Raw genomic sequence first — 12,283 nt, forward strand, 5'->3', positions numbered from 1 at the left:
GTTTTCACATATCTCCAAGTAATTGTGTTGATTTGACACTGACTACCATAGACTATAATGGAAAATTGGTTTCTGTTTATACAGTATATGAGAGGGTTGGGTCTTACCTCCAGGTCTTATGAAATCTAAAAATAAACCAAATCATTATTTTATGAAATAGGCAATAGGCTTCTTGTAAAGGTATTACTTTTACTAGTAATTAGAATGGTATTTCAGTGCACTACTTCTAACTTTTGGGAGTTGATCAAAACAGTTCTCTTTTGGATAAATAATAACAATGAGATATTCTGTAGCCTACTGATAATAAGTTTGTCGCATGTTTAGACCTTGTATGTGTGTTGCACAACACATGTTGCACTTGGCGATCACGGTGGGGATTGATTGATATGGTAGTGGACCATGATGGTCATAGAAGAAGTGAAGGAGCCTCCCCCCCACCTCCCCACAATTGTGTACTTGGAATATAAATCAAAAGACACGCACATATAGCGCGGTAAAGACGATCAAAACAGACTAACCGACAGTTTGGCATGAACGTGAGATGACGTTTCGGCCAAATCAAATAACCAATCGGAGGAGAGCCCTTCTAGCCAATCAGAGGCGAAAAGGGCGGGACCTTCCCCTACCATCCTGTGAAAAAAAATATTGCGGCCCGGCCCGCGGGTCGGGTCGGGTCGGGTCGAGTCCGGGTTCGGGCTCGGGCAGAGAATCTAAGCTCTACTGTGTTTCAGCTCATCGGTTCTCACGGCCCATTCACACCGGCCGCCGAAGCGACGCCGAAGCGGCGCGGAACGGAGGCCGCTTCCTTTCGGCGCCCATGTTAACCTATGGTGTCGTTTACACCAGACGCGGAGCGCCGCGGAATGCCGCGGCCGGCCCGCGCCGTGGAGCGCCAGTTTCGGCGTCTGGTCTATTTTTTGCGCGAGCCGCGAGTGATTCGCGTCCATTCCGGCAGGAAGTCACACCAAGAAACACGAGACATCCGGTCAATTGTCAAAATAAAAGCAATTTTCAAATTAAAATACCGCGAGTGACAAATGCGATCATATTTGTGTATCTAAACAGACTAGAAAGATGAAAACAAACAAAGAAAAAAACTGTCTACCATATTCTCTCTCTGGCTGCGTGTGTGTCTCGACAATGGATTAATAAAAGAAGTGTACAAGGGACATTCTACCAGAAACGTACATTATCTGTCCTTGAATTGTTACAGTGAATAAAAAAGTATTTCATCCAAAAATTTCTAAAACTGGCTCATAGTTGATTTCTGTGAGTTGTTCTGTAAAGGAATATGTCATTCATTAGGTTCTCAGATATTTTTTTCTTTATTAAAAACACTTTTGAAAATTACAAATCCTGTCCATGCCCTTGTCCTCAGCCAAATTGGAGCTACAGCTTTCATAGTTTTGTTATGCTACAAACTGTTATTTAAAAAAAAAAAACTCATCAATAACAAGTTTAAGCTGTTATCATTCACATCAACTGATCAAAAACATAAAATTATATATAAATTCTACAAATAAATTCTATTTTACAACTGTCCCCATGTTTTGGTCAGTCCTGTCACGTTTACATAAAACTCTACATAAAATGTGTGAAATACACCTTTAAGGGTATCACTCAGAGGAAGTGACATCATTTGACCCAGGTGAAGCTTACATTGATTAAGGCTGAATTGTTTCATTGAATTGTATGATTTTAAGCTTGTTTTTGTATGTTTTTTTTAGGAAGACGAGCTAAAGGGTCAGGCCCTGTCACGGTTAAACATTCCAGAAAATAATGAAAATGTTTTAAATCCAAAACATGTCTAAAAAGGTTATTGAAATTCCTTGCTTGCATGTTAACAGTTTTTATGCTAGCATGCTAGCAGGCTGAGTAATGGCAGTTTACAATGGCCAACCGTCAGGCCCTGTCACATCAGGCCCTGTCACATTCCTGTGTGACACGGCCTTACAAATTAATGTTATTGTTCTTTTTTATTACATTTATTGCATATGTTATGTATTTAACGCATGCAATAGTAAAATGAAGGCCAAGGTGCTTGATTTTTATACAACTGTGGCCATGGAAGTGATTTAAACACCTAAATTCAATTATTTGGAGGGCTGTCCCAATACTTTTGGCAATATTATGTATGTCCTTGGCTGAATTTTACCATAGTCTAATATTACTTTAACATTAAAATTATAATAATAATTTAAAAAAGAAATGCCAATCAAAACTTAAATAAAGAACACAAAACATAACTTTTTCTGCATCATCAAAATCCATAAAGTCAGTCCTGTCACAGTACCGTCAGTCCTGTCACGCCATGGTCAGTCCTGTCACACAGGAAATTATGATAAAAGTGTACTATTTGAGGAAATATTAATTAATTAATCTCTTTAACTGTGTAGATGAAGGTGGGGGTATATATCCACTACTATGTTTTTATAAAAATCTCCTATGTAAAGGTAGTTATTTTACAACTATATGAGTGCCTGCGGGTATTCTGTGATTTTGTGTACTACAGTTGACCGAAAAGTTACTTATATTTCTTAAAGGAATTATAAAACCATGTTAGATACAATCAGGGACATGTGATCAATAAGAAAATGCTATCTGTATCAAAGAAATTCATTAGGAAACCATTCTAACATATACAAATTTGTCTGTGACAGGGCCTGACATTTTAGGGGTGAAATGCGTATAAAAATGTATTTTATTTAATCATAAAAACATGCTGAGATGGGATGATATGTGTTTCTCATAGTTTAACATGTCCTCCATATGTCTCAACGTTCAGATTTAAGAAAAATATATTTTTTTCCCCAAGATTTTTTAAAGTGGAAATGTACGTTTCTGGTAGAATGTCCCACAAACTTCTTGGTTACAGAAACATGGTGTATTCATTTTATGAGGTTATTTACTTACCCATGATGTAAAAAATAGCTCTGAATAAACAACAACGAAGCGCTTGTCGACCGCCGCGGAGAATACGCGTCTGGTGTGAACAGGCAGGCGCCGGACCGCGCGTGATTTTCCATTCCGCGCCGCTTCGGCGTCCGGTGTGAACCAGGCGTGAGTATGTCGGACGCGTCCGAAAGAAACAGTTTTCGGTTCAGTCCTATGGTTCAGTCAGTGAGTGTGTATGTACTGGTGTGGTGGTGATTCGATTTCGCAGACCGAGTCCGACCGAGCGCTATGACATCAAAATACCGCGAGAGCGTTTAGAAGGCATATGGAGCCTATCTGCTCTGTAATTGCTCTCGCGATACTTTTATGTCATACACCGACCGAGTCGAACACCTCTGTGTTGTTTACGCATGCTCAGTTAGTCTATGTATGCTCTGCTCAGCTGCTCGTGCTCAAGTGCTGGGTCAATGCTCATCACTTCTCTCTCAGGACAACATAACATGTCTCAGTTACTGGAGTAACATATTCTTCTCCGGGATATTTTTTATTTCAAGTCGGAGGGACTGTCAGGAATGAAAAGTGAGTAACTTTTTATTTATTGATTGATCAGCACTGACGCAAGACGCGAACTGTTTTAAACGATTCAGTCCGATTTAGTGTACTGGTTCAACCGGTTCACTGAAAAGAACCGGTTCAAAAGAACGATTCGTTCACGAACCGGCCATCACTATTCACCATAGTATACACTCATACTAACCTACTTTTATCATGCTGTGTTTTATTATAGAATATAAAAACATCCTCGTGTCGAACATGTATACATTTAGCACTGAAAGGTTGCCTACCAGTCTAGTTCACATTTCAACATGTTTCTGTCTATATATTACGGAGCCCCTAAAGGGACGTGGTGGTGGAATTTTTTTTAGGATGGGAGAGTTTTTTTTTTTTCAAATCTTTTGCGTTCCCTCGCAAAACTTTTGCGTTCCCCCAAGAAACTTTGCGTTCCCACGCAAAACTTTTGCGTTCCCTCGCAAAGTTATTTGCGTTCCCACGCAAAACTTTTGCGTTCCCAAGCAAAGATATTTGCGTTCCCACGCAAAACCTGTTTTGAGCTCGGACAGACACTTCCTGTTGTAATGTCCCGCTGGCAGTGTTTCAGAGCTCCGTACGTTAATGGAGCGTTTATAGTGTTTGAACTTGGACTCAAATATAAAGAAATGCGGTCAGTGCTTAACTAAAGGAGTTCAGTGAAGTTGGCAATATTCACATAGGCTATTCGAACTTCCCTATTCTTGAACTTAACGTTGTTAAAACACAAACGACAACTATTTACAATCACAGTAACCTAGACAACGAGCTATAACCCAATTCTCAAGTCCAAATAAGGGGCCGTCTGTAAAGTGCAAATCTCAAAACCCTTCTGCACATTTTATATCATTAAACATATTCAATAGCTTCACTGTGACACACTGTACGGTCAGTACAGTGTGTCACAGTGAAGCTATTGAATATGTTTAATAATATAAAATGTGCAGAATTGTCACCAAATTCAGTTCACACATCACTGCTCTCCTGCTGGTTATACTACATTACTTAGTTTGATCAAAAATGCAGAATTTTTATGATTATTTATTATGAAATAAAAGCAATAACTTCACCCTTTTTAGAAATAAATAAATATTAAATAACTTCACACTCTGTGAAGTGTAGGCTTACATACAGTGTAGGCTACAGTGTAATGCCATCAAATTCAGTAAGCAAATATAATGCAAAAGCTGCGTATAGCCTACCTACCAATATAATTTGTGTAAAGAACTATTTGTTGTAGGCCTATAACCAACATTAGAGCAGTGATGTGTCATGTGTGAACTAAATTTGGTGTGTTACAGTGAAGTTATTGAATATTTTTCATAATATAAAATGTGCAAAAGCAGTGTAGTATGACCAGTGGGTCACCATTGAAACTGAATTGGGTGGCACTACAGTTTGTAACATTGAAGTTAATGATTATTCTACTGTGAGTTGATGCTGTAGTCGTTTTGGGGTTACCGTATTTTCCGCACTATAAGGCGCACTTAAAAGCCTTTAATTTTTTCAAAAAACGACAGTGCGCCTTATAATCCGGAGCGCCTTATATATGGATCTGGCGCCTTATATTAATGTCTGTAAAACAACCGCTGACTTAAACCTTTTGTTTATACTTTCGCCTGGCACCGGAGCGCGAGCCTCAAACAGACGAGGCATTTATACTTGACGCAACTGTTTTGTTTTAGACTGAACACCAGACCATACAAATGACGTAATTTTGCCGCTCGTTGTCTAGGTTACTGTGATTATAAATAGGTGTTGTTTGTGTTTCAACAACGTTTAGCTCAAGAATAGGGAAATTCGAATAGCCTATGTGAATATTGCCAAATGCCAACTTCACTGAACTCCTTTAGTTAAGCACTGACCGCATTTCTTTATATTTGAGTCCAAGTTCAAACACTATAAACGCTCCATTAACGTACGGAGCTCTGAAACACTGCCAGCGGGACATTAAACAGGACGTGTCTGTCCGAGCTCAAAACAGGTTTTGCGTGGGAACGCAAATATCTTTGCGAGGGAACGCAAAACTTTTGCTTGGGAACGCAAAGTTTCTCGGGAGAACGCAAAACTTTTGCGAGGGAACGCAAAAGATTTGAAAAAAATAAAATTCTCCCATCCCCAAAAATTTTCACCACCACGTCCCTTTAGGGGCTCCGTAATATATAGATACATATACATGTACGATATTAGGCTTAGTTCATGTTTTTACTCCAATCTCATTTCATAACATACATTTTAATCTGGCACCACCAGTTTAACATGTCTTACCTTAAAAGTCTCATCTTCAAATCGCGTTCTTCTAATTATTCTGAGGTAAATCCAAGTGAAACAGCACAGCACAAACACAGTCTTCCAAACTCGATGAAAAGCAGAGGAGTAAGTTACCGAAGTCTCTGATTCTTTGTTTTGAGGTAATGAGGGCGTTTACAGCTCTGTGTTCGTCCGCGTGGATCATTTGCATGTCAATCGCTCGTGCGTGCGTGGGCGTGGTCACATTAGAGTTAATTAGGACGCGTTTGAGAAACTGTACATGCCGCTGCTTTCATACGGATTACTTAAACAGAGAATATTTGTTTTTTATATCATTTACATACTTTAAAAATAGAGACTCCAAGCATTGTATAGACATGCGTTTCAAGTCTGTGTGACAAACATTCGCTGAGTTACGGTTCATTTTCTGTCGCGTTTCAGAATGAGTTTCACATTGAGAGAGACGGCAGAACGCGCATTATGTTTATTTTTTTTGTTTTACGAAAAACACAACATTTTGTTTTTATTATGAGTGTACACAAATAAAAGAAGACATTTAATAGTTTTGAATGATGTACAACACAAGCATGTTAGATCAAAATCAACAGAGTATTTTGAGTCTCTTTTGCACTGATCTGAAAAAAAATGAGCCTATCGCACCGGCGCGATAGCCGACCTCAGGGGGTTAAAAAGTCAGTAGTACAATTTGTACCATTCACGTTAAGCACCGCTCCACTGTGATGTTTCCAAGCACATTTTTGCGCGTGTGAAGAGGATGATTTTTCTGTCGATATTGGAACACGAGTGAAGTACAAAGCCTATAATAAAGAATAGTTTAGCATCCAAATACATCGCAAATGTTGAAACATTTTGATTCTAATGAGAGGATTACGTGAGCCCAACACTGCTTACTTTCGTTTTTATTTTTACATTAATATTAAACGATTTGTTGTGGAATATTTTGAGTGTATCATAAAATCAGAATAAGGTAATAAGGTTTCTGTCTTTTGTATTTATATATATATAAATATAGCTGCGAGCAGCGATGAAGGGTCAAAGCCGACGGCACCGCCTAAAGGCCTTAGGCGCCTTAGTTACCTTAAGGCACCGGGATTGCGGTGCCACCGGCTTGGGCCCATAATCGCTGCTCGCAGCTATATATTTTTTTCTACTTCTCAGGCACTTTTGGGGCCCTTAACCCCCTGAGGTCGGCTGACACGTGAAATATGTCTTTATGAAGCTTGAATTCTCTTCTTTTAAAATTAAGTAATTTATATAAAAAACAAATATTCTCAGCTTATGTAATCCATTTGAAAGCAAGGAGAGGAACCATTTTTACGTTCTCCCTTCATTATATTTAATGAGCTGAGGCCGCCCCGCCCCCGGCGCTATTCACATGGTAAATAGTTTAGGTGATCTATGCATCGCACCCGCCCCCCGATCAATGCCATAAAAACACAGTCTCTTCATCAGATTCACTGATAGTTCATCGCGCTCCGAGGATGGCACGCTTCTCCGGTAAAGACGCCCTTCAGATGATTCTGGACAGCGAGGAAGAATTCACCTTTTCCTCAGAGGAAGATTGCAACTCGGACGACGAACGGCAGCATTTTCAAGAGCGAATTGATCCCGCTGAGGATACAAGTTCGGAGTAAGTTGTTTACTGTTATATAATTCCTTTTCTGATAATATAGAACTCATATGAATTTTCAGACTATATTTTGCCTAGTTTTGGCTAGCTTTTGACATCTTACAGGAACGATTGCCTTACAATATCCCTAACATTCGTGTACACGCTCAAGTGTAAACTTTTTTAAATGTGATATTACTCTTTATATAAACATATTTGTATATTAAATATATTTCACTCAGTTTTGATTAGCTTATGACACTGGTTAAAATGCTAAAATACTGCCTTATGCGTAATGTAGCACGTTTGTGAATATCTGCTTAGGTGTAATGTGATTTAGTGCAAATATATTTCAGCCTCTGGTAAAATATGTGATACTGTCTAAATACATTATATTTGTATATAAATGTTCGGTTTTGGTTAGCCTATGACAGTGTTTATCATGCTTCAATACTGCCTTATGCACAGATGTTTGTGAATACAGGTGTAACTTTTTTTAAATGTAGCGATGTGTCGTTCGCGAACGATCCGTTCATTGCGTGCGTCACTAAATGCGTGCGGTGTATATAGCCCATCAACAGATACTCGCGGTGACACGGTCTACGGCCCATAAATAGATATTTCTCCATCCTATGGCCCATCAACAAAACATTGTGCATCCATAACCATCAATTGCTTATCAGTTTACTTTGAATAATGTATGCTAACAGTTTTATTTTGTTGTTGTTTTTTTAGGAATGTGTCTGGATCAAGCTCTCCTTCTCCAGCACCCCGCAGAGGGGCACGCAGGTGTCGTTCAGTTCTCAGTGCGATCGAGAATCATACTGAGTAAGTGCATAGACGTAATATTTTACAGATGAAATGTAGCCTAATTGTGTTTACAGCGTCATAATATAAAAGTAGCCTACCTATTCTTGAGTGAAATGACAAATCCATGGCCATTAGTGATTGATAATGATAATACATTTTCTTTAATTGTGTTATCAGCATGCTCACGTGTTTGTTTGTTTTTTTGTTTTTTACAGATGTGACAATGAACTTGTCCAAGCACCTGTCCCGAAGAGAGCCAAGGCTAACCAGCAGGCAAGCAACAGGCAGTCCACTCTGGCATGGAAAACAGAGACTGATGTTGACATGGTTCCACAGACTGTGCGATTCCATCCTGCACGGGAAACTGGACCGCAACTGAGCCCTGTTGACTCACATTCACCCATGAATCTATTCAAACAATTTTTTCAGAAAGTGCTGTGTCAACTCTGTGCCACAACACCAATGCTCAGGCTGCCAAGGCAACTGCAAAGGGCAGCAAATATAAATGGACAGATATCAGCATCAGTGAGATGTACAGATACATTGGGCTGCTTTTTTACATGGCCATGGTGAAGGTGAGCTCCATCAGCGACTACTGGCGGCAAAGCAGTGTTTTCTCCGTACCCTTTCCAGCTACAGTTATGTCCCGGGACAGATACCGCACCATTTCATGGAATATGCACATGACTCACCCAGATGCAGATATGGATAATGACAGAAAGAGGGGCACAACTGAACATGACCGTCTTTTCAGGGTCAAACCTCTCATGGACACTATCCGTTATGCTTATAAATCCATCTATCATCCTAAAAGAAACTTAGCTGTGGATGAAAGAATGGTGGCATGCAAAGCACACACAGGTATGACGCAGTACATGAAAGCCAAGCCAACCAGGTGGGGTTTCAAGTTGTTTGTTCTTGCAGACTCATCGAATGGATACACTGTGGACTTTTCTGTGTACACTGGAAAGAACAACTTTCCCACAGGCCATGGACTGTCATATGATGCTGTAACATCTCTTTTAGACCTCACATTTTTGGGTTCTGGGTACCATGTGTACATGCAGTGGCGGTCTTAACATAGAGGCATAGGTAGGCGGCTGCTTGGGGCCCCCTACCAGCGGTCGTAGTAGGGGGGCCCCCAACCAACCTCAAAAAAAAAAAAAAAAAAAAGCCCCTTATCATCATGAACACTTCAAAAGCATGGTAAATTGTATTAATATTCTTAATACGTTGAAACGTTGAAGTAGTAGTTAAAATGTCCAGTTCATGGTTATCCGTCTCTACACATACACCCCCGACTTTCACAATGAAATGGACTAGTCTGTAACGGTGCGCAGCGCGAAAGATAAACACGCAGTGACAGGAGGACTGGGAAGTACACAAACAGAGACGAAGCAAGATGAGTCTAAACACGAAAATGGTTTTTAGAATGTTGAAAACGAACATTTGTTGATGTTCATCAACAAAATGAAACGAAGTTACCCAGCTCAAATAAAAGAAAAAAGCGAAAAGATGCCGATAAGTATTTGGCAACGCTGCCAAAGATTACAAACTTTTTTACAGCTACTGTTGGGGATACAGACAGGAAAAACAAACTTTTTCAATGTGATAGGCTATTACTCTCTAAACATATTTGTATATTAAATATATTTCACTCAGTTTTGATTAGCTTATGACACTGATTATCATGCTAAAATACTGCCACAGATAAAATATCTTTGATTGTGTTATCAGTATGCTCACAGTGTGTTTTGTTTTGTTTTTTTACAGATGTGACAATGAACTTGTCCAAGCACCTGTCCTGAAGAGAGCCAAGGCTAACCAGCAGGCAAGCAACAGGCAGTCCACTCTGGCATGGAAAACAGAGACTGATGTTGACATGGTTGTTTATTTTGCTCACATTTGATTTGCTTAGAGCCCGCATCAACGGGGCATAAGCATTTACTGTGAGATACCTGCCTTTACTTTTGTTTATTTATCGCTCACAATTGCTTTGTTTATAGGCGACTGATTATGTTTTTATTTTGCTCACATTTGATTTGCTTAGAGCAAATTTAGAACATTTAGTTCCTCCACATAGAGGAATTACAATAAAACAGATTGAAAGACAAAACCTTTGAATCTCCTCTCATTCTTTGTAAAAAGCTTTGCTATACTGAGATGAGTAATAATCGACTGAAATATGTTGAAATAAAATGTCTTTGTATAAGCAATGTATTAAACTGCAAATTAACATTTATATGCCCTAATATTTCATAAAAACAACATTACAGTCAGGCGAAATATGAAAGACAACATTTTGTTGACTAGATTTGGGTACAGTTTTTACTGTAGAATATACTGCCACATCAAATAAGCTTTTGTTTAGCAATTTCTGCTCATATGTTCTATATATATATATATATATAAAATACTATGTTTGTCAAAAATAAAGTCATCAACTAAGATGTTAGCTGTTCCAATGTTGGCTATATTCAAACTAATGAATACATATGATAAAATGTAGGCCTATAATAATTTTTTACAAAGAAAGAGTACACTTGAAATATTGTTGAAATTGTAATTATTGTTGTAATTGTAACCTTTTTAATAAAATAGCAAAACATATTTACAAGATAGATGTAAGCAAAATCTTAAATGGTCAATATAAGTCTTCTTCTAAATATATCTTTTGTCCTTGCATTCATTCTTGTGGCTCAGTCAGTGTCACACCTGAATGAATGGCTCATTATGCAAGTCATTACGCATAATGGGTGGGACATTGTATTCTCAGGTGTAAACCACTCCTCCTTCACGCCCCCCTCGCATATTGGCTTTCCAAGCAAAACCTGTCTTACACAATTTAAATCAATGTATTGTTTTATGTGAACGATAAAGCAATACTATTTTCACATAATTTTGAAGCCAGAACTCGAAGCGACAACATCCATTAGTCAAAAGTCTTGTGGACACATATTTAATATGAGTTTTGTGGTCTTATTTCAGCAACTTTCATTTTTTTCAATAACCACGCATAAACATTATTCTCTTAAAAATACAAACATCTACATACATGTTGCTCACATATTATGGTAGCCCTGTTTGTGCTATATAGAGTGAATTTACACCTTTGCCATTAACATGTTTATAAATAACTGAAAAAAGCACAAATGTCAGGGCATGTCAAAACATCCCAAGGGCCCCAAAAACACCTTAGACCCCAGAGGGTTAACGTGCTCGAAAACTCTTGAAACTTTGCACACAGGTCAGAACCCGTGGCCATTAGGGCCGGGCTGAAGCTGGTACCCGGGCGTGGCAGGGGGGCTCGACTGCGCCCCCTGGAATGGGATCCGAACACTTGTCCATAAATCAAACACACTTGCATGTAATAATATGAAACTCGGTACACATATAGATCTCATCGGGCCGAACAACTTTTGTGCTCTAAGTTTTACGTCAGCCCAACAGGAAGTCGGCTATTATGGGTTGTTTGGAAAACGCTTGCTGGGGAATTTGAAATACTCCTCGTAGGAAATTCATCCGATCGCCACCAAACTCGGTCAACATGAAGTCAAGACATTGAGGATGCTAAATTGCGGACAGATTTTTGATATCTCGAACGCTTTGGCCGTGTCGAGGAAACAAATTTATGGCGAATAAGGGACACAGTAAGTGTATTATAACTTCAGCATACATTAACTGATTTTGATGAAACTTCAGCAGTGTGTTTGCTGTAAGAGGCCGATCACATGGATGTGACTATTGTGAGTCAATGTTATAGCGCCACAAACTGGCAACAGGAAGTGTGTCACTTTCAAAATGCTTTTGACAAAAGTGGGGGGGGGTTAGTTTTACCTATAGTAACAAAACTCAGTACGTATATTGGTCTCATCGAGCCGGACAACTTTCTAATTTACAGTCATTAGCTCTGACCAACAGGAAGTCAGATATTTTGGTTTGAATGTGGATTTCTTTGCAAAATCAGCCTCTGAATTTTTACCCACTCCTCTTAAGTGGTTTATTTCATTCCCACCAAACTTTTTCAACATGTTGAAAATACATTAAAGATGCTAAATTGTGAACGGATAATAAATATCTCAAACGGTTTTGCTATGGCGGGATTAAAGT

At 39.0% G+C, this 12,283-nt stretch overlaps 1 protein-coding gene and 1 long non-coding RNA gene across 2 annotated transcripts in view; one reads left to right on the plus strand and one right to left on the minus strand.

The window, feature by feature from the left end:
- Positions 1 to 11,444, minus strand: part of LOC309508672 — a 73,595-nt gene extending 62,151 nt beyond the window's left edge. Inside the window, exon 1 of the long non-coding RNA XR_014209662.1 lies at positions 11,368 to 11,444. This is a non-coding gene — a long non-coding RNA (uncharacterized lncRNA). The remainder of the gene's footprint in view (positions 1 to 11,367) is intronic.
- LOC309508475 (uncharacterized protein) lies at positions 7,096 to 9,225 on the plus strand. Its single transcript, XM_082183121.1, has 3 exons — positions 7,096 to 7,384; positions 8,099 to 8,191; positions 8,389 to 9,225. Exons 1-3 carry the CDS (start codon positions 7,236 to 7,238, stop codon positions 8,744 to 8,746), a joined length of 600 nt encoding a protein of 199 aa, XP_082039247.1. The 5' UTR covers positions 7,096 to 7,235; the 3' UTR covers positions 8,747 to 9,225.
- Positions 11,445 to 12,283: the final 839 nt, after the last annotated feature.

Source organism: Leuciscus leuciscus (genome assembly GCF_965113295.1).
Source record: "Leuciscus leuciscus genome assembly, chromosome: 10".
Classification (NCBI taxonomy): Eukaryota; Metazoa; Chordata; class Actinopteri; order Cypriniformes; family Leuciscidae; genus Leuciscus; species Leuciscus leuciscus.